At 39.5% G+C, this 19,530-nt stretch overlaps 1 protein-coding gene across 4 annotated transcripts; it reads left to right on the top strand.

Moving 5' to 3' along the window:
• Window positions 1–315: 315 nt before the first annotated feature.
• On the top strand, window positions 316–19,530 carry LOC122668917. 4 transcript variants are annotated; one of them, XM_043865490.1, is made up of 10 exons: window positions 317–469; window positions 1,183–1,994; window positions 2,085–2,444; window positions 6,106–6,820; window positions 6,925–7,011; window positions 7,756–7,956; window positions 13,769–13,860; window positions 18,777–18,876; window positions 19,005–19,103; window positions 19,192–19,530. In XM_043865490.1, exons 1-10 carry the CDS (start codon window positions 383–385, stop codon window positions 19,252–19,254), a joined length of 2,616 nt encoding a protein of 871 aa, XP_043721425.1. In that variant the 5' UTR covers window positions 317–382; the 3' UTR covers window positions 19,255–19,530. The 4 variants fall into 4 exon arrangements, with proteins under 4 accessions (XP_043721422.1, XP_043721423.1, XP_043721425.1 ...); XM_043865487.1 differs by having other exon boundaries at window positions 316–469; window positions 1,183–2,444; XM_043865488.1 differs by having other exon boundaries at window positions 316–469; window positions 1,189–2,444.

The raw sequence follows: 19,530 nt of genomic DNA on the forward strand, positions 1-19,530 counted from the left end.
ACGGTTTAGATTTGCCAAATCACCCCCACCACGATTCAAATCTGGATAGGAACGGAATCGCCGGAACCGATCCAGATCCGGATTCCAGGTTTTTAAACCTTGCCCTGTTTTGAGTCGAACTAAGCTGGGGTTTTAACGCCACCGTTATAGACTCTGAGAACCGATATAGAATATTCTAATTCAACGATCTCAGTTGGTTTACGGTATCAATTCTCTGTCACGTACGCTGATTCCGTTTCCGATCGAAAGAGCGAAAGGGTACAGGATAATACCGTGAATCCAACCAATAAAGCTTCTGCACCTGTAACACTCTGTTACTGCGTATGCCTCTCTGCTGAAGACACGGTGGGTTCAGAGAAGAAGGAGATCGTTTTTTCGATGTATGGCTCCATCTGCTTTGGATGTCTCTATCGTTAGTTCTACTTCGAAGCTTATGGAATTATTGGATCTCAACGAAGAACCAAAAGAGGTTATCTTTTTCTTTACTTTTTCTAATTTTTTTTCTTCTTTGATCTTTATCTTATCATCTATTTTAGGATCTGTTACTACTATTTTTAACCTGAAAATATCCTTGAGTTATCTTCTTGCCTTGGTTCCATTGGATTTTCTTTTTTCCCCTTTTTGAATTTCTTTTGATTTTTTCTTCATTTTTTGGACTTTTAAAAAAGTGATTTATTTTACTGTTAATACTCTTATTATTTTCTTGTAAAAGATTCCATCTTGTTTGACAAAAACCGAATTGGAGAAAATCACTGGAGTTCTTGTTAGTACTTTTTGCAATAATTGAGTCCATATAATGCGTACCTGTATGATGAGAGAGAAAGAGAGGTCTTTGTGCTTGTTTTTAGTACTCCAGTTCCCCCCCCCTCCTTAATTTCACCAAATCTTAAGTCTAATTTTGGATCTTGAATCTTTATTTGTTCCTTATTGTATTTTTTTTTTTTTCTTTGGTTACTTAGACGTCACAGTTTTTCTTATCTGATTATGGATCAATAGGATAATATAATAATTTGATGGTTTTTCGGAGAAAACTGCTGATGAGCTTGTGGTTTCAGATTGTGGAATACATTGTTCTCTTCAGATATTGTTTAAGTGAGAAAAAATGGGACATTTGATATGTAGATTTCAATCTAATGTTTGGTGTTAATTTTTCTTCTTATTCTTTTTATTTTTAATTAACAGTTGCAGAATATGGATGATATGGACATTGATTTGGCAATGGATGTTCCTGACACTCCGGATAGATTTGCAATCCTTAAGAATGACATGGTAGGTGGTGAGAAGGATGTTAATTCATCAGTAGCTGGTTATTCTGAAAATTCTGAGTTGCTGTATAGAGGGGTCCCCAATCAGCTGAGGTGCCATGGCAAGGTGATCACAGAAAGTGGCAACAACAAAATACTTTTTCCTCATCCATGGAAAGATCCAAGTATTGGTAATGTAATCGAGCATGGCAGTTCACCCATTGTTAACTCATTAGACACCACTTCTGTTTCCAAAAATGCTCATCTCTTCAGGAGGTTGGCATACCAAAACCCCCGGTTGGAGTCTGAACCTTTTGCACAACCTAAACGTGCAGAACATGTGCCTTTTAGTTCTTGTGGCCATGGAGATGATAGAGCTAACCTTGGTGCTGACTGTTCTGGCGTTGCTGAAGAATCAGCATCTGATGTCAAAATTATAGATGGAGCTGGAAGTGATAGAGAAGTGATAAATTTGTTGAGCCCAGAAATCCCTCCAAACACTATTAGTGGTAGAAATACAAAAAGGAAGACGGTTACAGGGAACATTAACTTAGATAAAGGTAAGGGCTTACGTGCTGAGGTTCCTTTTAGACATTCTGCTTGCGTAAATAAGAATGGTGTTCTAAATTTGGCGGGACAACATGAGCATACTGGAAAACCTGAAAAGGCATGTGGCAAATTGAAAGATTTTATTAGGGAGGAGGCAAGTAGAGGCTCGATAGCAGTCAATGGTTGTTCATCCTTACATGCCATTGCAAATTCTTCAAGAGCACCCAGCAATGACTGCAAAGGGGCAACAACAGTAGATGATACATATATGGTTACTGCCGTGGCTTCGGATCACATGAAAAATATTGAATGGACCCATGATTCTCGTCCAAATACCAGAGAGTCTCTGCAACCTATTATGTCACCTAGGAGAACAGGGCAAAAAAGGCTCGTACGTAATGGGTGTATCTCTCCATTTAATATTGCAAGGGCTAAACAAACTTCTGAGAACCATGGTAAGAGTTCTGTTGATGGTGAGCAGGCTGATGTTGGTGGAGTGATCTCCAATGGGGAGGGTTCATCGTGTCAAATAAGCATTGTTGGACCTGATTCTGAAGGCAAATTGGCTGACAGAGATAAAGGAAAAAGGGTAATGAGAGATCTAAATACAGCAGAAGAGCATAATGTGGAAGGCATGCAATTGTCAAGCAGGTAACAAATTCATCAGCATTTCAGATTCTCTTTTGGTATTTGTTAGTGTTTCTCCTTATTCATGGATTGTTCAACTGTATGGACTGTCCTAGATAACATGCATTTACATGCATAGCACTCAGTTGTTTGTTTGGTAGTGCAATTTTGACGAATGCTCTTTGTTTTTTGTTGATTAGGTTCCTAGATGTTGAGACACAGGAAACTTCTTTCCTGTAACAACTTCTAAGAGCTGGATTGTGAAATTGCATAACAACTAAGAAGTTGTTTTGCCTTTCCGTTTTCTGGACTGAATCAAATGCTTCCATCATACTTCTGTTCATGTTATATACCCTTTGCTTGTTGGATCATGTTTCCCATGTTGTTCTTTAATTTTTCTCTGAATATCTTCATGGAGGTAATTCTAATATGGCTCTGGGTTCCCTTTATTCTCTTTTACTCTCTTAATCTTTAATCAGAGAAGTGTATTTTCATTTGAAAACTTCCTGGTTCCTTATCCTCCTTTATCTCTTTTCTTTTTTCAGTTCCTCCAGTCTTGTTTCCTTCTTATAATCAAGTTGACATGTTTGAATTTATATAATGTAACGGAACAACATTTTTTTTAAAATGGGCATGAAGTTTGTTGTATTTTACGACTTATTTATCTTAGCCTTACGCCCCCTGTAAAGGAACCTAATCTTATCAATCAAGAAATACAATGTTACATTGTCCTGATTGATATTCCTTAGTAGTGGCAGTATTTTTATTGCATTCTGATGCCTGTCCTCCATCCAAACATATCTTCTCTTGGTGGTTGGAAGGGCTTTAATCAAAGCTATTTAGTAAGCTATTCCATCATCGCACTATCGATCAATTGTTTCAACCACTCAATTGTGACCCTAGTATGCTTATTTCAGACTTCTGTTGCATCCCCTTTAATCCACCTTCGGATGACCCTTTCTCCTGATTAACCTATCGTGTTCATTTCCTCCTTTCTCTCTTCAACTATCTTGAACAGCTATCGCAGTTATAGATGCACTCGCATTTGGTTAGGAAGGCCAGATCCCTCATTCATGTTGGGGACATCTTTTTATAGTGGGGGGACTAGGTCTAGTAATGCACTAATACTCTAGTGGATGAGTTAGCCAGAGAGAGATCTTGTTGGTGCCATATGCATGTAGGGTAGTATCCATCATGTAATATGGTCTGTAGTTTCTTTTTGGTGGCAAGCTTTTCTCCCTTTTTTTTTTCACTTAGAAAAGTGATTGCTTTGGCAGAAAATGTGTGACTGTCTCAGTAGTCTGATTGAGAGTGATCAGTGATCCTCATCCTCTACTGCCTAGATGATGCAGATCAAAAGTACCATTACAAGTACCACCGTAGGAACCAGGCCAAGTCCCAAAGGTTCTGCGATTCCCCTTTGAACCTGGTGGTTTAACTGAACCAATTTCTGGTTCAGGCCAACCCATGGCTTGGGTGTTAGCTTGTTCACTCAAAACCAGTTGTGGGGGGAGGGGTTGTAGGGTTATCAAAGTCCTAGTCTTTGTTCTTTTCCTTATTTGATGCAAGGTAGCTGGGTTGGATTAGGATTTATAAATCCATCCTTATTTTATCTCTTTATTTTTAACTTTCCTTCTGCTTTGGTTCGGTTCTGTTTCGGTGTTGTTGTATGGATTAGGACACTCCAAGTGGCCTACAACTAGGAGTTTTTGGTTTCGTTTCTTGGGTATGAGGCTTAATATTCAATTCTATATAATGATGTATAGGGTTAAACCCTTTTCCACGATTTTAATGTTGATTGAAGCTTGACTTTTGCCACTCTATTTTATGGATTCAGAAACTGTTGTCAGATGAAGCAAACTATTGGTGGGATGCCAATATTGGCTGGTTTAAACCCCGGCTTAAACTGTATCAATTTTTTGGCGAGGGAGTTGTTTAGTGACAGGCATGACCCAAAGGAAACATTGAAGTCTGACCATAAAAATGAATTATGCGAGAATCCATAGCTCCTTTTTCTTTTTCAACTTCTCCATTTATTGGTAATAGGAAAAACTAAATTTCTTCAGAATTTAAGGACAGATACAGAGCTTTAAACCAGAATTCAAAGAAGGACCAGAATTCAAAGAAGGCCATATAATAGAGTACCAGTTTAGGTTAAATAGGATTCCAGAAATTGATAACAGTTAGGATTCAAACCAGAATCTGATTAAGAGCTAAACAGTAGTATGAATTATGAAATCTTAAACAGCGACTGCAATTGGATTTAAGAAGTTAAAGCAGAAAACTTTTTCTGAAATTCCAGAATTTAGTTTCAGTAGGATTTCAAGTTTCAATTGGGAGTATAAAGATTTTGACATCATAACTGAAACCAGAACTAGTGAAAGCCTTTCAGAACAGAAACTGAAGTAAGATTGAACAATAACCTAGCTAGAAGAATGCTGTTTCAGCATAACAGAACATAACTTAATTGAATAAGAAGAACTAGTAGAACCACAGGTCAGAAACTAACTTTAATCGGCGGGGAAAAAGTAGAGAAGAAAAGAAAGATATAATCAGGAATTCCACTTGATTTGCAGTACTGGAATCCCACCAGTAACCCACCAGTAACCCACCAGGAATCTATTAGGGTTGCTACTGAATCCACGGCAGCTAAACACTCTTGAATCCCACAAGAGTAAACACACCTGAATCCCATAGATGCAAGCCTGAATACACAGACCAAAACAAAGCGAAGTCCTCACATTAATTCGTCAAAATTTTTGTGTTGGGAATAGCCCTTACATGTGTTAAAATAAAAGACCCTAAATAAGACACAAACTAAGTCTAAAAGTCCTTCAGCCATTAGCTTGCTATAGAGGTAGTCTACTGTTACTAAAGCTCTCTATAAAATAAGAAAGAAACAGCTTAAACAAGGCTGGACTCAATCCAGCCTAACTAAAACACTTTAACAACAATTAAAAAAAAAAAAAAAGAGGACTATAACTATACTAACTAGTAAATTCCGTATTTCTACCTTGTACCCATATTTCAGGCCATTACAAAGAAAATCCATTGGTGATTGGACCAAAAGCCCAACACGAATGTAACCCAACCCAAGGCTTATATCCACTTAAATAAGCCCACTTCTGTGTTTTATCTGCATCAAAAAGTTTGATTTACATTTTTGGACAAGTCTCCAAGTATGTCTGCGTAATACTAGCATGTACATTTTATTATTCAGTTAGTCCATCTTATGGCAGTGGTTAGGTAACCACTGCTACAGAATGCAAATACTGATAGAACTGTATGTCTTTGTGAAAGTTTGTAACTTTAAGGGTGAGTCATCTTAAAAGCTTCTTTTATGTGTTTTCGAAAGACATATTTGGGCATGCAAATGAATATTTGTCTGATTGTGTCATTGTATAGTACCTACGTCTTGGCAATTTATGTAAAGCATGCAATTTTTATGGGTGGAAGTGCAGTACTGTGATCCTCTAGACTTCTTTAACCATCTTCTGAACACTGGAATGATTTAATTGACTGATCATCGGATTTGTAGAGTTCCTGTTGTTAGCCCTTCTAGATGGTTTTCTTATTTAATATCCTGAACTGTGGCAGCCAAATTGTTATGATGGATTAGTTTCACAATTTTTTTCCCTACCAACTTCACACTTCCTTGCTATCATGGTGGCATGTTTATTGAAAGCATGACATGTTTCTGCAGAGGTTCTGTAAATCATGCGGAAGAGGATAATGGAATCAGATATGGCAGTGGTAATGCTTTCAGATGCCTTGATGGTATTGGTGGTTGGAGAAGCACCCGTAATCGTTCCAAAATGGCATCCGTACCACCATTTGATGAGGTTGATTTTCCTTCCAGAAGTGATCAGAGACATTTTAACATAATAGAAAATAAGGATCATGTGAGTGTAGTAAAAAATGGCTCGGCAACTGACCTTGTTGAAGTTAGCAATCAGTCCTCTCTTCAGCATAGTCCTACTTCACTTTTAGCTCAATCATCTTCTAGTGTTATGTCTGAGTCGGCTAGAGAAAAGGGTCAACAACGTGGAGCAAACAAGCTAATGAAATGGCAGAAGAAAGAGGGCTCAACTCGCAGTAATCTTGGTGCATGCTCTACTTCAACTCCTAATGATTCAGACGGTGCTTATCTTTTGTCATCTGGAGAACCTCCTAATGCTAGATCAATTAGAAGAAGAAATCCTCATCACCGTGGCAATTCAGGTCCAGTTATAGTGATTGACGAGTTGTCCCCTGAAACAAGAGGTGGCAACTCTTTTGATATAAGTCAATTGGTTGATAATGACTCAGATGCTAGGGCAAGACAAATGGAAGCTGATGAAATATTAGCCCAACAACTACAAGAACAACTCTATTCTGAGTTGCCAGGAGCTGTTGGAGAGGTTTGTTGTTCTTCATACTTGGTGGTCATGTTATATGTTGTTAAGCTGTTCTTTACTTTATACGCTGAGTAGATGCTTTCTATATTTTATTTGCCCATCAACAGTTGGATGCAAATATTGCCTGGACACTACAGCAGGAGGAGGATGCTCGGCCTGCATCTTATCGTGGGAATCCACTTTCATCACATCCCGTAAGTGGACCTCTCTGTGTGCAGAGTTTACCAATGAAATGACAGTGCTTAAAATATCTTCTGCTGTTTTAAAAAAAAAAAAATCGTATTATCATCATCATGATCATTTATCCATTTTTATCATTATTATAGAAAAAAAAAAGTCTTGCACGATCCTATTTAGAGGGGCTTCTCTTAATTGTCCACCATTTTGGAGCCACATTGATGGCTGATCTTGACAATTCAACCATTGGATGGATGTGAAACCTCTAGGTAGTCTACATGTTAGTTTTTGTGGCTTATCTCAACCATATGGACACCATCTAGTTGATTTTCTCTCATCCATTTTAAGCCATCAAATCATGAACAAATCAGTAGGGATGATGTGACAATACTATTGGATAGATAAAGGATCATGTGGATTGGCCATCTCTGAAGTTTCAAGCGCAAAATCAAACAAATGCTCCACCATGTATTGGATCTTCTCCCTAAACATCCAATTGTTGACTGAGATTGACCTTTTGATAGTGCCCTGTGGTGTAATAACCTTACCAGAAATCATGGCTGATGTGGACCATACAACAACAAAGTCTGAGATCCAGCTAACCTGCCACATGGCAGATTTTTAAGGCCGTTTTAAAAAGGCTTTCTAAACAAACTGTGTAAGAAACAGTTCGCCACTATTATTCTTTTTTTTTAAGGTTTGCTTTGTCAGGCTTTTTTATAATCTGTCCTAAAGACTAATTTGATTCTTGTTTCATGCAGAGAGACTCATCAATGTCTCACCTATATAGACAATATCCAGCTCAATCTTTCCAGAACCTTTCAGTTGGGTCAGCAAACCGTGCTCGAGCTCCTAGTTCTGCAAGAACGGGGTGGTTGAGGACTAGATTTCGCAATCATTCTCCTATGGTGTCATCTAGTGGAAGGAGTCTTCAGTTTCCCCCAAATATGGATTTTGAAACGGTATTAATTTCATAGCTGTCTGTCATCCATTTGATTTTAGTTGGTTATTTGAAAATTTTAATGTTTGTTAGATGACATTTTAATTCTGACACTCTTTTCCAGTTTGATAATTTCTTAGACCAAAGGTTTTTCTTAATGATGCTGTGCAGGCTTCAAATCCTGCTTTTGCAGGGTGTTTTTTCTGCCATGTGGAGGGCTGATTTGGTAGATCCAAACATCCACATTATAGGGAACTCTACATTGGCTACATATGTAGTTACTGTGGCAATATTAGCCATATGGCCCATATGCCCTTCAAGGTTCTGTCTGACATTGCCTAGTTTAGTTGATGTTCTAAGTTTCCTGTCAGTCTCTAATTATGTAGAAGTATAGCATCACACAAGGATCAGATATTCTAGATGAGTGGTTTCATCAGCAATATCGGAATAATACCGACCAAAGAGAAAAAGGAAATCAGAATAGAATCTTAAGAAAAGATCAATAATCTTTAGTAAATTTCTAAGCAGAGATTGGAAATTTTTTTTTTTTTGAATATTTATTATGGCTAATGTATAACTGATATTGTTAGATAGAGTGAACAACTGCTTGCTCAGTTGGTTGGTGGCTTGCTAGTAGAGTGCATGCTCCCAGGAGGTCATGGGATTGACTCTTCTGTTTCACATTTGTGCCATAAGGCACCCATCCCTCCATCCCCCTTGTAGCTGGTTAAAAAAATATCTTGTAGCTGTAGTTAAAGTCCCATTGGGCAGTAAGATACTATAGGACCCCCCCCCCCCCCAAAAAAAAAAAAAAAATTTAAAAAAATAAAAATAAAATATATATATTAGATAGAAATACTGAATAAACTCAATTGGTAACCTGGGACAGGATACAGGTAGGACCACCGAGATGGCGCTGGTGATTGTGTGGTTATATATATATATACCCATATAGGTTAAAAAAAGGAAAAAAGATAATTTTAACTGTAAACACAAATATGAGTTCCTTCTCTCAATCAGTTTGTGGTGGTGATGCAGTTGAGATTGCTTAATTGAGCCTAGAAAGACTTCATTTTGGCCCATAGATGGGGTTTAACGGGCTTTGGGCTTCTTATTTTTGGGTTTATTTATGCAATGGACCTATTTTATAAGCCCATATTTGGGGTCTTAATTCTGTAAACGGGATTAAATGTATGGATAAGATTATATGGGGTCCATTAGTTATTATTTAGTAGATTATTGTTTTACATTACTGTCACTAGAAGTTGGGCCTAATCTGGCATAAGCTTGGATTAGAGAGTAGTTTTTTCTTTCTAGAAATCTTATTTTATTGTTTTTGGATTATTACTTGAGGAAGTTTAGATTGACTAGAACTCTGGTTGTATATTCTTATTTAAATACTGTAAACCATACCCCATCAAATGGGTTAAGAATTATGTTTTGAAAAGTAGTCGTGAGAGCTCCCCATTCCCCTCCTTTTGTTCTCTTTTCTCTCTCCTCTCTTCCCCCCCCTCATTTTCCTCCCTTATTTCCTGTGGCACCTTGCCAGTAGATTCTCTTTCTTCTCTTCAACCTTCCTTTGTCTTTGTTCTCGGTTCTTCAGTACCTGTTGGATATCCCTGACTAGATCAGATCAGCTGCAAGCTGTGAAGATTCCTGCAACTATTTAATAGTCTACCTAGGAATCTGTGAAGATTCCTGAAACTATTTAATACTTTTTGGTTTCTCAGTCTGCGTTATAGATGGGTTGTTATATTTAGCCCCTTCTCCTACAAAGAAACTTGTAACACCAATACCATTCGTAATTCCATCAATTACCATACTAAACAAAATTATGAGAGGTAAGCCTAGCTGAAGCCATTATTAGGCCGTCGCCTTAGTCACTTAGGTGCACACCTTGAAGCCTGATTGCTTAGTTAATAATTATTCTTCACAAAGTATGGAATTGGCTGTATAACTTTGCATAGCCTGTCATTACCAGTAAATGCCAATGTATGAATTTTTTATACTATGTGAAAAATGATTTTTATTTTGTATGATGTTTTGAGCCCTTCCCTCTCCACAGATGTGATTGTAATTTTTAAAATGCTGACCTCATGAATTCTGTGATTTGACAATTCTTAACATGCCAAATAAATGTGTTTATCTTTTTTTTTTTTGGGTGAATAAAAAATTCATAACCAAAGGTGGAGAGAACAAGCAAATACAACAAACAGAGCCCTGCCTTTACATAAGGGGGAGATATGGGCTTGTAAAATAGAAGGGGAGAGACCCCAAGAATTTACAATTGGCCTATACTAGGGGAATCAATGCACCGGGCTGGAGACCTAGAAATCTTGGATTTGTCATCACAGAGAATGGAATTCCGAATCTGCTGGAAAGATCTAGCCTTGGTGGTCGGTCCACCTTCTAAGGTTACGCTGTAGCCAGATATGAGAGATAGAAGCACCAAAAGCTAATTTTCCCACCGTATCACAACAGGATTTCCCAGCAAAAGCCATGTCTATCTAGATCCATTCTCTGTGAAAGAGAAGAATCCTTCTTCTTCTAGGGCAGCATTTGGCTAGTAAAACATTCCAAACTGTAGATAAGAATGGGCAATTGAAAAATAGGTGATCCACTTCTTTAGAGGCATTCCAGCAAAGGCAACATCGGGGAGAGACTACAATCTACCGGTGGATAAGGAGAGACTACTGAGTTGGGAGGCAGCGGGTGAAAACTCTCCAGATAGTGAGGTTGTGACGAGGCCACGAGGGATGCGGCTCTTGAACCAGACCAACTTGTGTCAGACTTTAATACAGCCACGAGCCCTAATGACGTCCCAAGCCGACTTGGTACTTAAGAGACCTGACGAGGAAGCAGACCAAGAGACAATATCTCCAATACTAATAGGCCTTCTGGGAATGCATGGCAGAGTACTCCAGATGGCAGTCAGGGGGAAGAGTGGGGAGGTCAACCATCGTCCTGAATAATGTCAGAAACTATGTCCAATCTAATATAACCAAAACTAAAAATAGCTGTATCTCCGACTGAGATAAGAACTCCATGGGGGTGTCAGTGGTCAAGCCAGAATCTGTAGAAGATCCATCATCAGTATGAGATTTGATAATACCATAAGCAAGAGGTCTGAGCTTCAGGATCTTCCTCCAGACCCAGGAAGCATTAGATAAGGATGGAGCAATCCAAATTGAGTCGTTGTATAGGGGGTGGGAGTAGACCCAATTAACCCACACACCCTTCCGTTTAGCCGCTAATGTCCAAATCAGCCTGAAAATACCAGTAGGATTGACATCTTTAATTCTTCTCAAGTCAAGGCCCCCTTCATCTTTGGGGAGGCAAACAGAAGCCCGACTGAGGGTGGAGAAATCTGGTGGTATCACAGGCATTCCAGAGAAAGGCACCCATGAGAGACTCCAACTTCGAAATAGTGGACTGAGGGAGCCCAAAAATGCCAGACTAGTAGATGTAAGAAGACTGAAGCATAGATCTCAAAAAGAATGAAAGAAAAGAACGCAGGAAACCCCAATGCTCCTAGAATTTTTCTAAACCCTTGGCCACCGATACGGCCAGGCTGCTCCTCACCTTCTCCCTTCTCCTTCTCTCTTCCTCCTCCTCCCCCTTTCTCCACTTTTCTTCCTTTGTTCGGCAGTAACTGCACAGGTTGAAGTCTCTCGAACGGGTGTCTCTCGGCGCTCGCTCTGCAAGGTTGCCGCCTGGTAGGTCGCCTCTTCTACTAGGCCTGCCATTTCCCTTGGATCCTAGGCTCGATTTGGCAGCACCCGCTTGGTAGATGCTTCACTGGGAAAGCTTCTCCGTCAACTTTGTTCGACTCTGCTTCTCCCTCGTTCGTTAGTTCCTCCGCTGTCGTCGTCTGCATTACCGGCGATCGCAACCTTCCACCAATTAGTCTCTTGCGTGTTTGGCTTACTGTCTTGCGTTTGCCTGCCTCGCTTGGCCTCCCTCCTGCCGGTTACGCTGGCTCGCTCGGCCTTCGGCCGTTTCGCTGCCAGTTGCAAGGCTGCTGCTCGCAAGGCTGCCTCTTTGCTCGGCCGGCAGCATCTTCGCTGTTGCCCTCCACAAGGCTGGCGCCCTCCATCATGGCGGTCTCCCTCGCTAGGCCAGCTGTTCGTTTGGCCGTGGCCCTCCGGCCTCCGCAATTCCGGCGCCCCTCTGCCTTGGTTGCCTTCTTGCCGGTGGTTCCTGACTTCCTCTTGACGGCTAGGAAGAAGATGTGTTGAGATCAGTTGTCTAGGGTTTGGGGGACCCTACTGGAATTGTCTTTGTTTCCCCTCTTCTTTCTTATGGGCTTCATTGCTCTTGTTTTAAGCCCATGTGGGCTTTTGTGTTGCATTGATCTTGCCCATGTGGGCTTTTGTCATCTAGTTTTTTGCTGGCCTTATGGGCTTGTATTGTTGTCCTTATGGACTTTTGTTTCCCTTTTTGGTACTTCAATACATTTTATAATCACCCAAAAAAAAAAAGCATAGATTTTATCAACTCTAGGTGGCCGGCATAAGAGAGAAGCTTCCCTTTCCAAAGCTGTAATCTTTTGCGGAGGTGATCCAAGACAGGGGAACAGTGGTGGGCAGTCAACCTGGAAGGGATCAAAGCCAAACTCAAATATTTGACCAGAAGGCGTCCCAAGGAGAACCCAGTCATCTCTCTAAAGGTAGACGAATCAACCTTACTGATGGCCGTAGGAAAAGGAGAGGTTTAAAGTGGTTGGTGCGGAGACCAAATAAACTTTGAAAAAGGCACAAACAGGACAAAATGGAGTGAAACAAAGAGAAGTCGGCTTTAGAGAAGATAATGAGATCATCAGCAAAAGCCAAAAGAGAGATCTTTAGAGACTTGCATTTGGACATGAGGGAGATGAGGCATTGGTCCATGCTAGTTTGTAAGCTTCTGGGTGATTATCTTTTACTCCTATTTTGTGGGATTTCTGATGTCCAAGATGTTATGTGGTGTATTCAGAATTTTTAGTTAAAACGTGTTTGAAACCCCTTTTTTGCCCTTTTAAACACATTTTCCGTAATGATCCAAAAGATATGGCAAACAACGAATGCTTATGTTTTTTGAGTGAAAAAATGGCACTTTTAAAATACTTAAATCTTGATTCTCCAAAAAATAATTTACTATTATATAGGCTTTTGGCCCACATATCAAATATTAATATTTAACTAATAAGACATGAGTTGGTCCCACAATTTGTGTATATTGTCGCTTTTTTGGTCCCCTATTTTTCAAATCTGAAATTTTAAAACCTATACCATCTGTTTTTTTTTTTTTTTTTTTGAGTTCTTGAAATGTTTAACCATCCTATTCAATTCTGAGTCGTTTTAAACTCGACGTATCGAACAAAGTTTTTTTGCCATTTGTGTTTTAACCAACTATGGTTCAGACATGAGGCACACCTGTAATGTTATTTATTTGAGGTTAACAAAACCTTACATTTAGCAAGAATACTTTGGTTCTGCGGCCAGTGTATCACCTGTCCCAGCCATCTGCATACTAATCAGTTCTAGATGTAAGGTAAATTGTTGAACTTTCTCATCATTAATTCTAAGATTGCCCTTTTCTTTGTTTGATGTGAAACTTTAATTTAGAATGGTCTTCATTTGTTAGGACTTTCCAGTTAAACTGGAAATGAATGCTTGCCCACTTTTGATGTCTCACAATTTAGGGTTGTTAAGGACTTCTCTTATTGGAAAATCAAATACATGGATATTGCAGTTAACATGTAGAGTTAGTATTTAAGTAGCAGGCGGAATAGATTCTGTATATGTATTTATTCACTTGTACATGAAAATCAAAATTTTCCTTTTGTCTTGCAGAGAATTCATATATTGGAAGCATTGGAAACCGCAGTTGGCAATGGTAATGACATGAGACTGGATGGTCACTTATTTCAACGTGATTTCAATGAGTAAGCATTTTTGTCATTGTGAATTAATCTATAATTTTATGGTATGGCTTCTTTATAAATTGTGCTGTCTTAACCAATAACCAGTGAGAGAGAATTTTAGACCTCCTTGGCAACTGGATCCATGACATATGGTTTGTAGTATTACATTCCCACCATTGAATTGTCCCTAAATTTGTTTATTTGGGAGCTTGTCTCTCCCTCTCTTACGCTTTTGAAGTTGATAAATTTTTATTGCTGATGAAAAATTTAGAAAAGGAAGATATGTTCCTTTTTTTTAAGTGACAAGAAAACATGAGCTTGAACTTGTTGAGACACTTCATAACCCCTGGGAGAAAAGGGAGGGAGAGCACACGGGCTAATTGAAACTTATAGCATTGGTGATGTAAAATTGCAAACAATAGTTGCGTGGAAAGTAAGGCTCTCTTTGGTATCCATTCTCAGATACTGTTCATTCTCTTTCTCAGAAGTGAATTTCAGAACGGTTTTTGGGCTAGAAAGAGTAATTGTTTGTCTGCATTTTTGAATCATGAAAGAGAAATAATATTAGAGAAAAGAAAAAGATAAAAAGATTTCAATCTATAGATTCTTCTTTAACTAAAAGGATGCTCATCTAATGGTGTTGAAGGTGTATGAGAGGAGTTACAGGAGGGGGGTGGCGAAGGACAGATTCTGAGAGATTGCATGGGGAGTCAGTGAGGTCACTGACTCACCAGCCAAGATAGCAGAAAGAACAAGGGTTGTGATTGCCAGCAGTCTCTATTTATCGCTGGCAATGGAGAAAGAGAGTAAAGGTGGGTGCAGCTATGGTGCTACTGTGTGTCATGGGCAGGAAGGGTAATGTAAGACTAGATTAGGGATAAGCTAGCCCCAAGAAAAACCCACAACTCAAAATAGAAAGAAAGGCTGAAATTAGAAAGTAAGCAATTCTGAGCAAACCAGCACTGGGAATGGACTCCAAGGTTGATCGAGTGCTATCCTTGGGGTGAATACTTGCTCCAAGTTGGGGCCAATTCTGATGACCAGATGTTGAGATCTGAGTTGGACTTGAAAATAGAAGGTAAGTGCTACAGACCAAACCTGCGCCCTGGGTCTCTCACCCACAGCTATCTCAGCTGTTGAACAGGGAATATCCTCCCAAGGTCAAGTGCAAGCATTACCTCCAAATTTCATTCATTGATTCATTGTCCTCCTCCATTGCAATGGCTGCCTATTTAATAGGCAAGCTTACAAAAATAGAAAGTAAAAAAATAGCAACTAATGGAAAATAGAAACTACTAAAGGCTTTATTGAATTCAGCCTTCTAAACATGCAGGGTTACTAAAAAGGGCGGACAATAAAATTAGAAACTAAGTAGGCAGCAATAAAAGTTTGCCTGATCAAAGGCCAGCTGTATCAGATTTCGTGCAGCAATCTTTTGGCTCTTCTAGAAGCTCTGCTGGGCTGGCTTGACCTGGTCCAATGCTGGCCCAATAGAACCTGGTTCGATGGCCCCGTTGCTGCTGGACCTGGCCCTCGAGTCTGTGTTTTCTTCTTCTTTTGTTGGTAGTGTAGGCCAGACATGGGATCTACATCAGCTCCCCCCCCTCTTAAAATCATTCATCTCCGACGAATGGATGAATGACATATAGTGTTCGTAGAGGTCCGGATCAAGTCACTGGAAATCTTCGGCATGGATCCAAGTGCTATCCTTGACTGGTCATCCTTTCCATTTTACGAGAAACGGGTAATACCCCTTACCACCACGCATGGTAGTAAACTTGTTCCGTATCACCCTCATCAGTGATGTCCCACATAAAGAGTGACATCAGCCATGTTGAAGATGTTAATTTTCATTTCTAGTGGCAAGTCAAGCATATAGGCGTTTGGACCAATTCTCTTCAACACTTTGTATGGTCTCATTTTTCGAGGGTGCATGTTGTGGTTGGTGCCTGGAGGGAAGCATTCCAGAGTAATTCGAACCATAACCATGCCACCTGGCTGAAACTGCACATATCATCGATGTCGGTTGGCGGTGGCTTGATAGCCTTCATTACTAAGAGCAATCCGATGACGAACCTCAGTGTGTACCTCCATGCCGTAACCGTGCCATAAGAACTCATCCACCTTATTGTAGGCCAAGGGTAATCTCAAAAGGAGTACGGCTTGTGGTACGGTTACAGAACTATTATAAGGGAACTCGGCAATGTCAAGAATAGATGGCCAAGTCTTCTCATGGTCCCGAACAAGGCAGCGAAGAAGATTCCCAAGGCTTTTGTTCACAACTTCTGTCTGACCATCCGTTTGGGGATGGAATGCCATAGAGAATTTCAGCTTTGTGTTTGTCTTCATCCCTCGAGTTTTCCAGAAGTGACTAACGAACTTTACGTCTTGATTGGAGACTGTAGACTCTAGCAATCCATGCATATGCACTGTCTCCTTAAGACTCAGGCAATCCATTATCCCTGTATACGCACTATCAACGGATGCTTCTCATGCTGGCATTGGAGGAGTCCTAATGCAAGCTAATCACCCCCATTGCCTTCTATAGTGAAAATTTGGATGATGCCAAGAGGAGATGCTCTACATATGACTTGGAACTCTACGCCATGATCAAAATACTCAAGCATTGAAGGCACTACGTAATCAGCAATCACAGGGCAGGGGCAACGGGTTGTTTTGCATCAGGAGTTGAAAGAGAGTGTGAGAGAAAAGAAGGCCGTCACCACAGCCAAGCAACTCAGAGAGAGTTAACTCACGGTCGCTGCTGCAAGAAGGCTCCCATCCAGCTCTTATGATCTATATCTGAGAAACTTCTCAGAAATTTGAGAATGGACTTTTAGTCCATTCTGAGAATCTCATTTTCAGGGAAGAGAAATAGGTTTCTTGAATGGGTGCCAAACAACCATGTTGGGGCTTAGAATAGTTTCTGTGCCAGAAATAGACTCTGAGAATGGATACCAAAGACACCCTAAAAGTTTCAAACTCTTCATAAGGCACAAGTAATCACTTGGTTCATTAGTGTGCTAATTTGTGGTTGAAGCTTTATAATGTAATTGGTGCTTATGATGGCTGCCTTTTTAATTTAGTGTCCTATTTTTCAAAATCCTAGCCTGTTGACAGATGCAATGTACGTGGGCACATTAATAGTTGAACTACAGTTTGTACGGAACTTTTTCCCCTGAGGGGTGGGGGGGTTGGTTTGAGAATGATGAGTATTCTATCATTGTAAGAAAATGGAAGGGCAAAACCCATCCGCTGAAAGCTGGACAGAAGAATCAGAAATAGAGAAGCATGTCTATTGTCTAAGGAGGAGGTTTATATTATTTCTTTGTCTTGACGAAACTCTTGATTGAGAGAGGAGAAACCCCCACTTTTTCTGCTGCTCTCCAGAGGGGTGAGAGTTTGCTGCAGAAACTGGTCTTTTTGTCACGAATTGCTTTGTACATAAATGAAATTGTATTCCTGTGAGATATCAGTTGATGAAGAAAAAATAATTCCATTTTACTCATTTACTAGAGTCAGTGAGAAACATGGATTATGTTCCATAAAAGATTATATGTTGGGTAATTATTAAGCCAGAAGCTGAGATACTCTTTTATCAGTGTCAGCCTTTGGCAATCCATGGATTATCTTGAAACTCAGGTTTTTCTTTGTGGGTTGAACAGTGGAACCACAACCACCTTCAATTTTGTTTTGTTTTTACTCAACAACTCTGGGCCTTTTGGTTTCAATTTGAACTGATATGGGTTCCATCATTTGTGAAGAGTTTTGAAGGAAATGGCTTGTTCTGATATGCGTTCTTCTTTGCTTTCGTTTCGTGGAATATTGTTTTGGTCCAAAGAAAGAAGCTTTAGCAAGTCAGAGAGTATCAAAGTTATGGTTTTTGTTTTTATTAGATGCTTCCTTCAAATTTTCTCTTCACCCAGCCTTCCCGGTCACTGGAGTGGGTATGTCCCCAAATGGTTGAATATTTGGAAGAGGGCTGCCTGGCTTCTCTAGAAGTGTATTACTTATGTTGCAGTTTAGAATTCCTTGTCCTTTAAGGGGCATAATTCAATGGGTATGTTGTCCATTCTAGATCCTCATTCCCCCCCCCCCCCCCCCATAATATCAGTTCAATGTTTAACAGTTAAGTTCCTACAAACATCCTGCTTGGTTGGATGGTGACTATCATTCCTTGGATGCAAGGTGATGCAGTTAACTTTATCTACTTTTTCCCCTTGTTCTCCTTATTCCAGGACTAAGAGGCACTTACCAATTCAAATTTTCCTAGTCCTCTGGTGCCTCTTATTGAGAGGGTATCTGCTTGTAGATTATTTTCCCCTTGTTCCCCTTATTCCAGGACTAAGAGGCTCTTACCAATTCAAATTTTCCTAGTCCTCTGGTACCTCTTATTGATAGGAGAGGGTATCTTCTTGTAGATTATTTTCCCCTTGTTCCCCTTATTCCAGGACTAAGAGGCTCTTACGAATTCAAATTTTCCTAGTCCTCTGGTACCTCTTATTGAGAGGGTATCTTCTTGTAGATTATTTTCCCCTTGTTCCCCTTATTCCAGGACTAAGAGGCTCTTACCAATTCAAATTTTCCTAGTCCTCTGGTACCTCTTATTGAGAGGGTATCTGCTTGTAGATTATTTCCTGCTTCTGGAATTCAATGTCATGATTTTGCTGGTCTATGTTTTTGGGTGTTCTCTAGCTTAGGTACTTCATTGTTCTTTCTTCATTTTCTTCATCTTTACTCCTTTCATTCTCCAGGTTCTTTATCGACTCCACATAATGTTTAATATGTAGATAATATGCTAGATTGGTTGTTTCTGGGAAAATTGCACGCAAGACAACCAAAATATGTTTTTTCTTTTGCCTGCCAAAAAATTATGGATTTCTTAAATTCATCTGATCCGAAACGATGACAAAGTATTTTTTCTTGTGTTTTTGTAGAAGTGATTATGAGATGCTTTTGGCCCTTGATGAGAACAATCACCAGCATGTTGGTGCATCTTCAAATCAGATTAGTAGTTTGCCACAATCAACTGTCCAGGTAACTTATTTTTAATTGTTGATTTTGTTTTTGTTTTAACATTTACGAGGGAAAAAAACTTTTAAAAGTCATGTCTCAGTGTTAAAGCCTGCAGATTCCTTGCTATTGATTGTTATCCTTTGTTTCAGACTGAGAGCATTGAAGAACCTTGTGCGATCTGCCTTGAGACCCCAAGCACTGGAAATATAATTCGTCATCTTCCTTGCTTGCACAAATTTCACAAAGATGTAGAAGCACTTCTCTTTCCTAATTAAGAAAATCTTTTTCTGCTGAGATATTTATTTGAACAATTCATTCATTTACTTGTAATTGCAGTGCATTGATCCGTGGCTGAGAAGAAGAAGATCATGTCCAATTTGCAAGTTCAGCATCACTTGATTTGCGTAAGAAATTAAGTTGTTCAATCCGTTGTGTTGTAGCAGTTTAGACGTAAGTTGCAAGTGTATCTCCTGTTGTTCATGGCTAAAACAGGTAATTAGGAATTTATCACTTAAGTTGTAAATTGATTTACAACAGCTGATGACTTGCTGTTTATTTCATTCTACAGTTTTTTTTTTCCCAATTCTATGTAGATATATCTTATAGAAGTGAAAATTATTCTCTTAAATGGATCTCCAAAGTCAACATTTTATCTTTATTATTGTCATTTAAGTA

This window comes from Telopea speciosissima, chromosome 7 (assembly GCF_018873765.1).
Source record: "Telopea speciosissima isolate NSW1024214 ecotype Mountain lineage chromosome 7, Tspe_v1, whole genome shotgun sequence".
NCBI lineage: Eukaryota > Viridiplantae > Streptophyta > Magnoliopsida > Proteales > Proteaceae > Telopea > Telopea speciosissima.

Coding starts and splice junctions, on each gene's coding strand:
- LOC122668917 (XM_043865487.1), top strand. CDS start 383: ATGGCTCCATCTGCTTTGGATGTCTCTATCGTTAGTTCTACTTCGAAG. Junction 2,445..6,105: donor GGCATGCAATTGTCAAGCAG/GTAACAAATTCA, acceptor GTTTATTGAAAG/CATGACATGTTTCTGCAGAG. Junction 13,861..18,776: donor TTTCAACGTGATTTCAATGA/GTAAGCATTTTT, acceptor GTGTTTTTGTAG/AAGTGATTATGAGATGCTTT.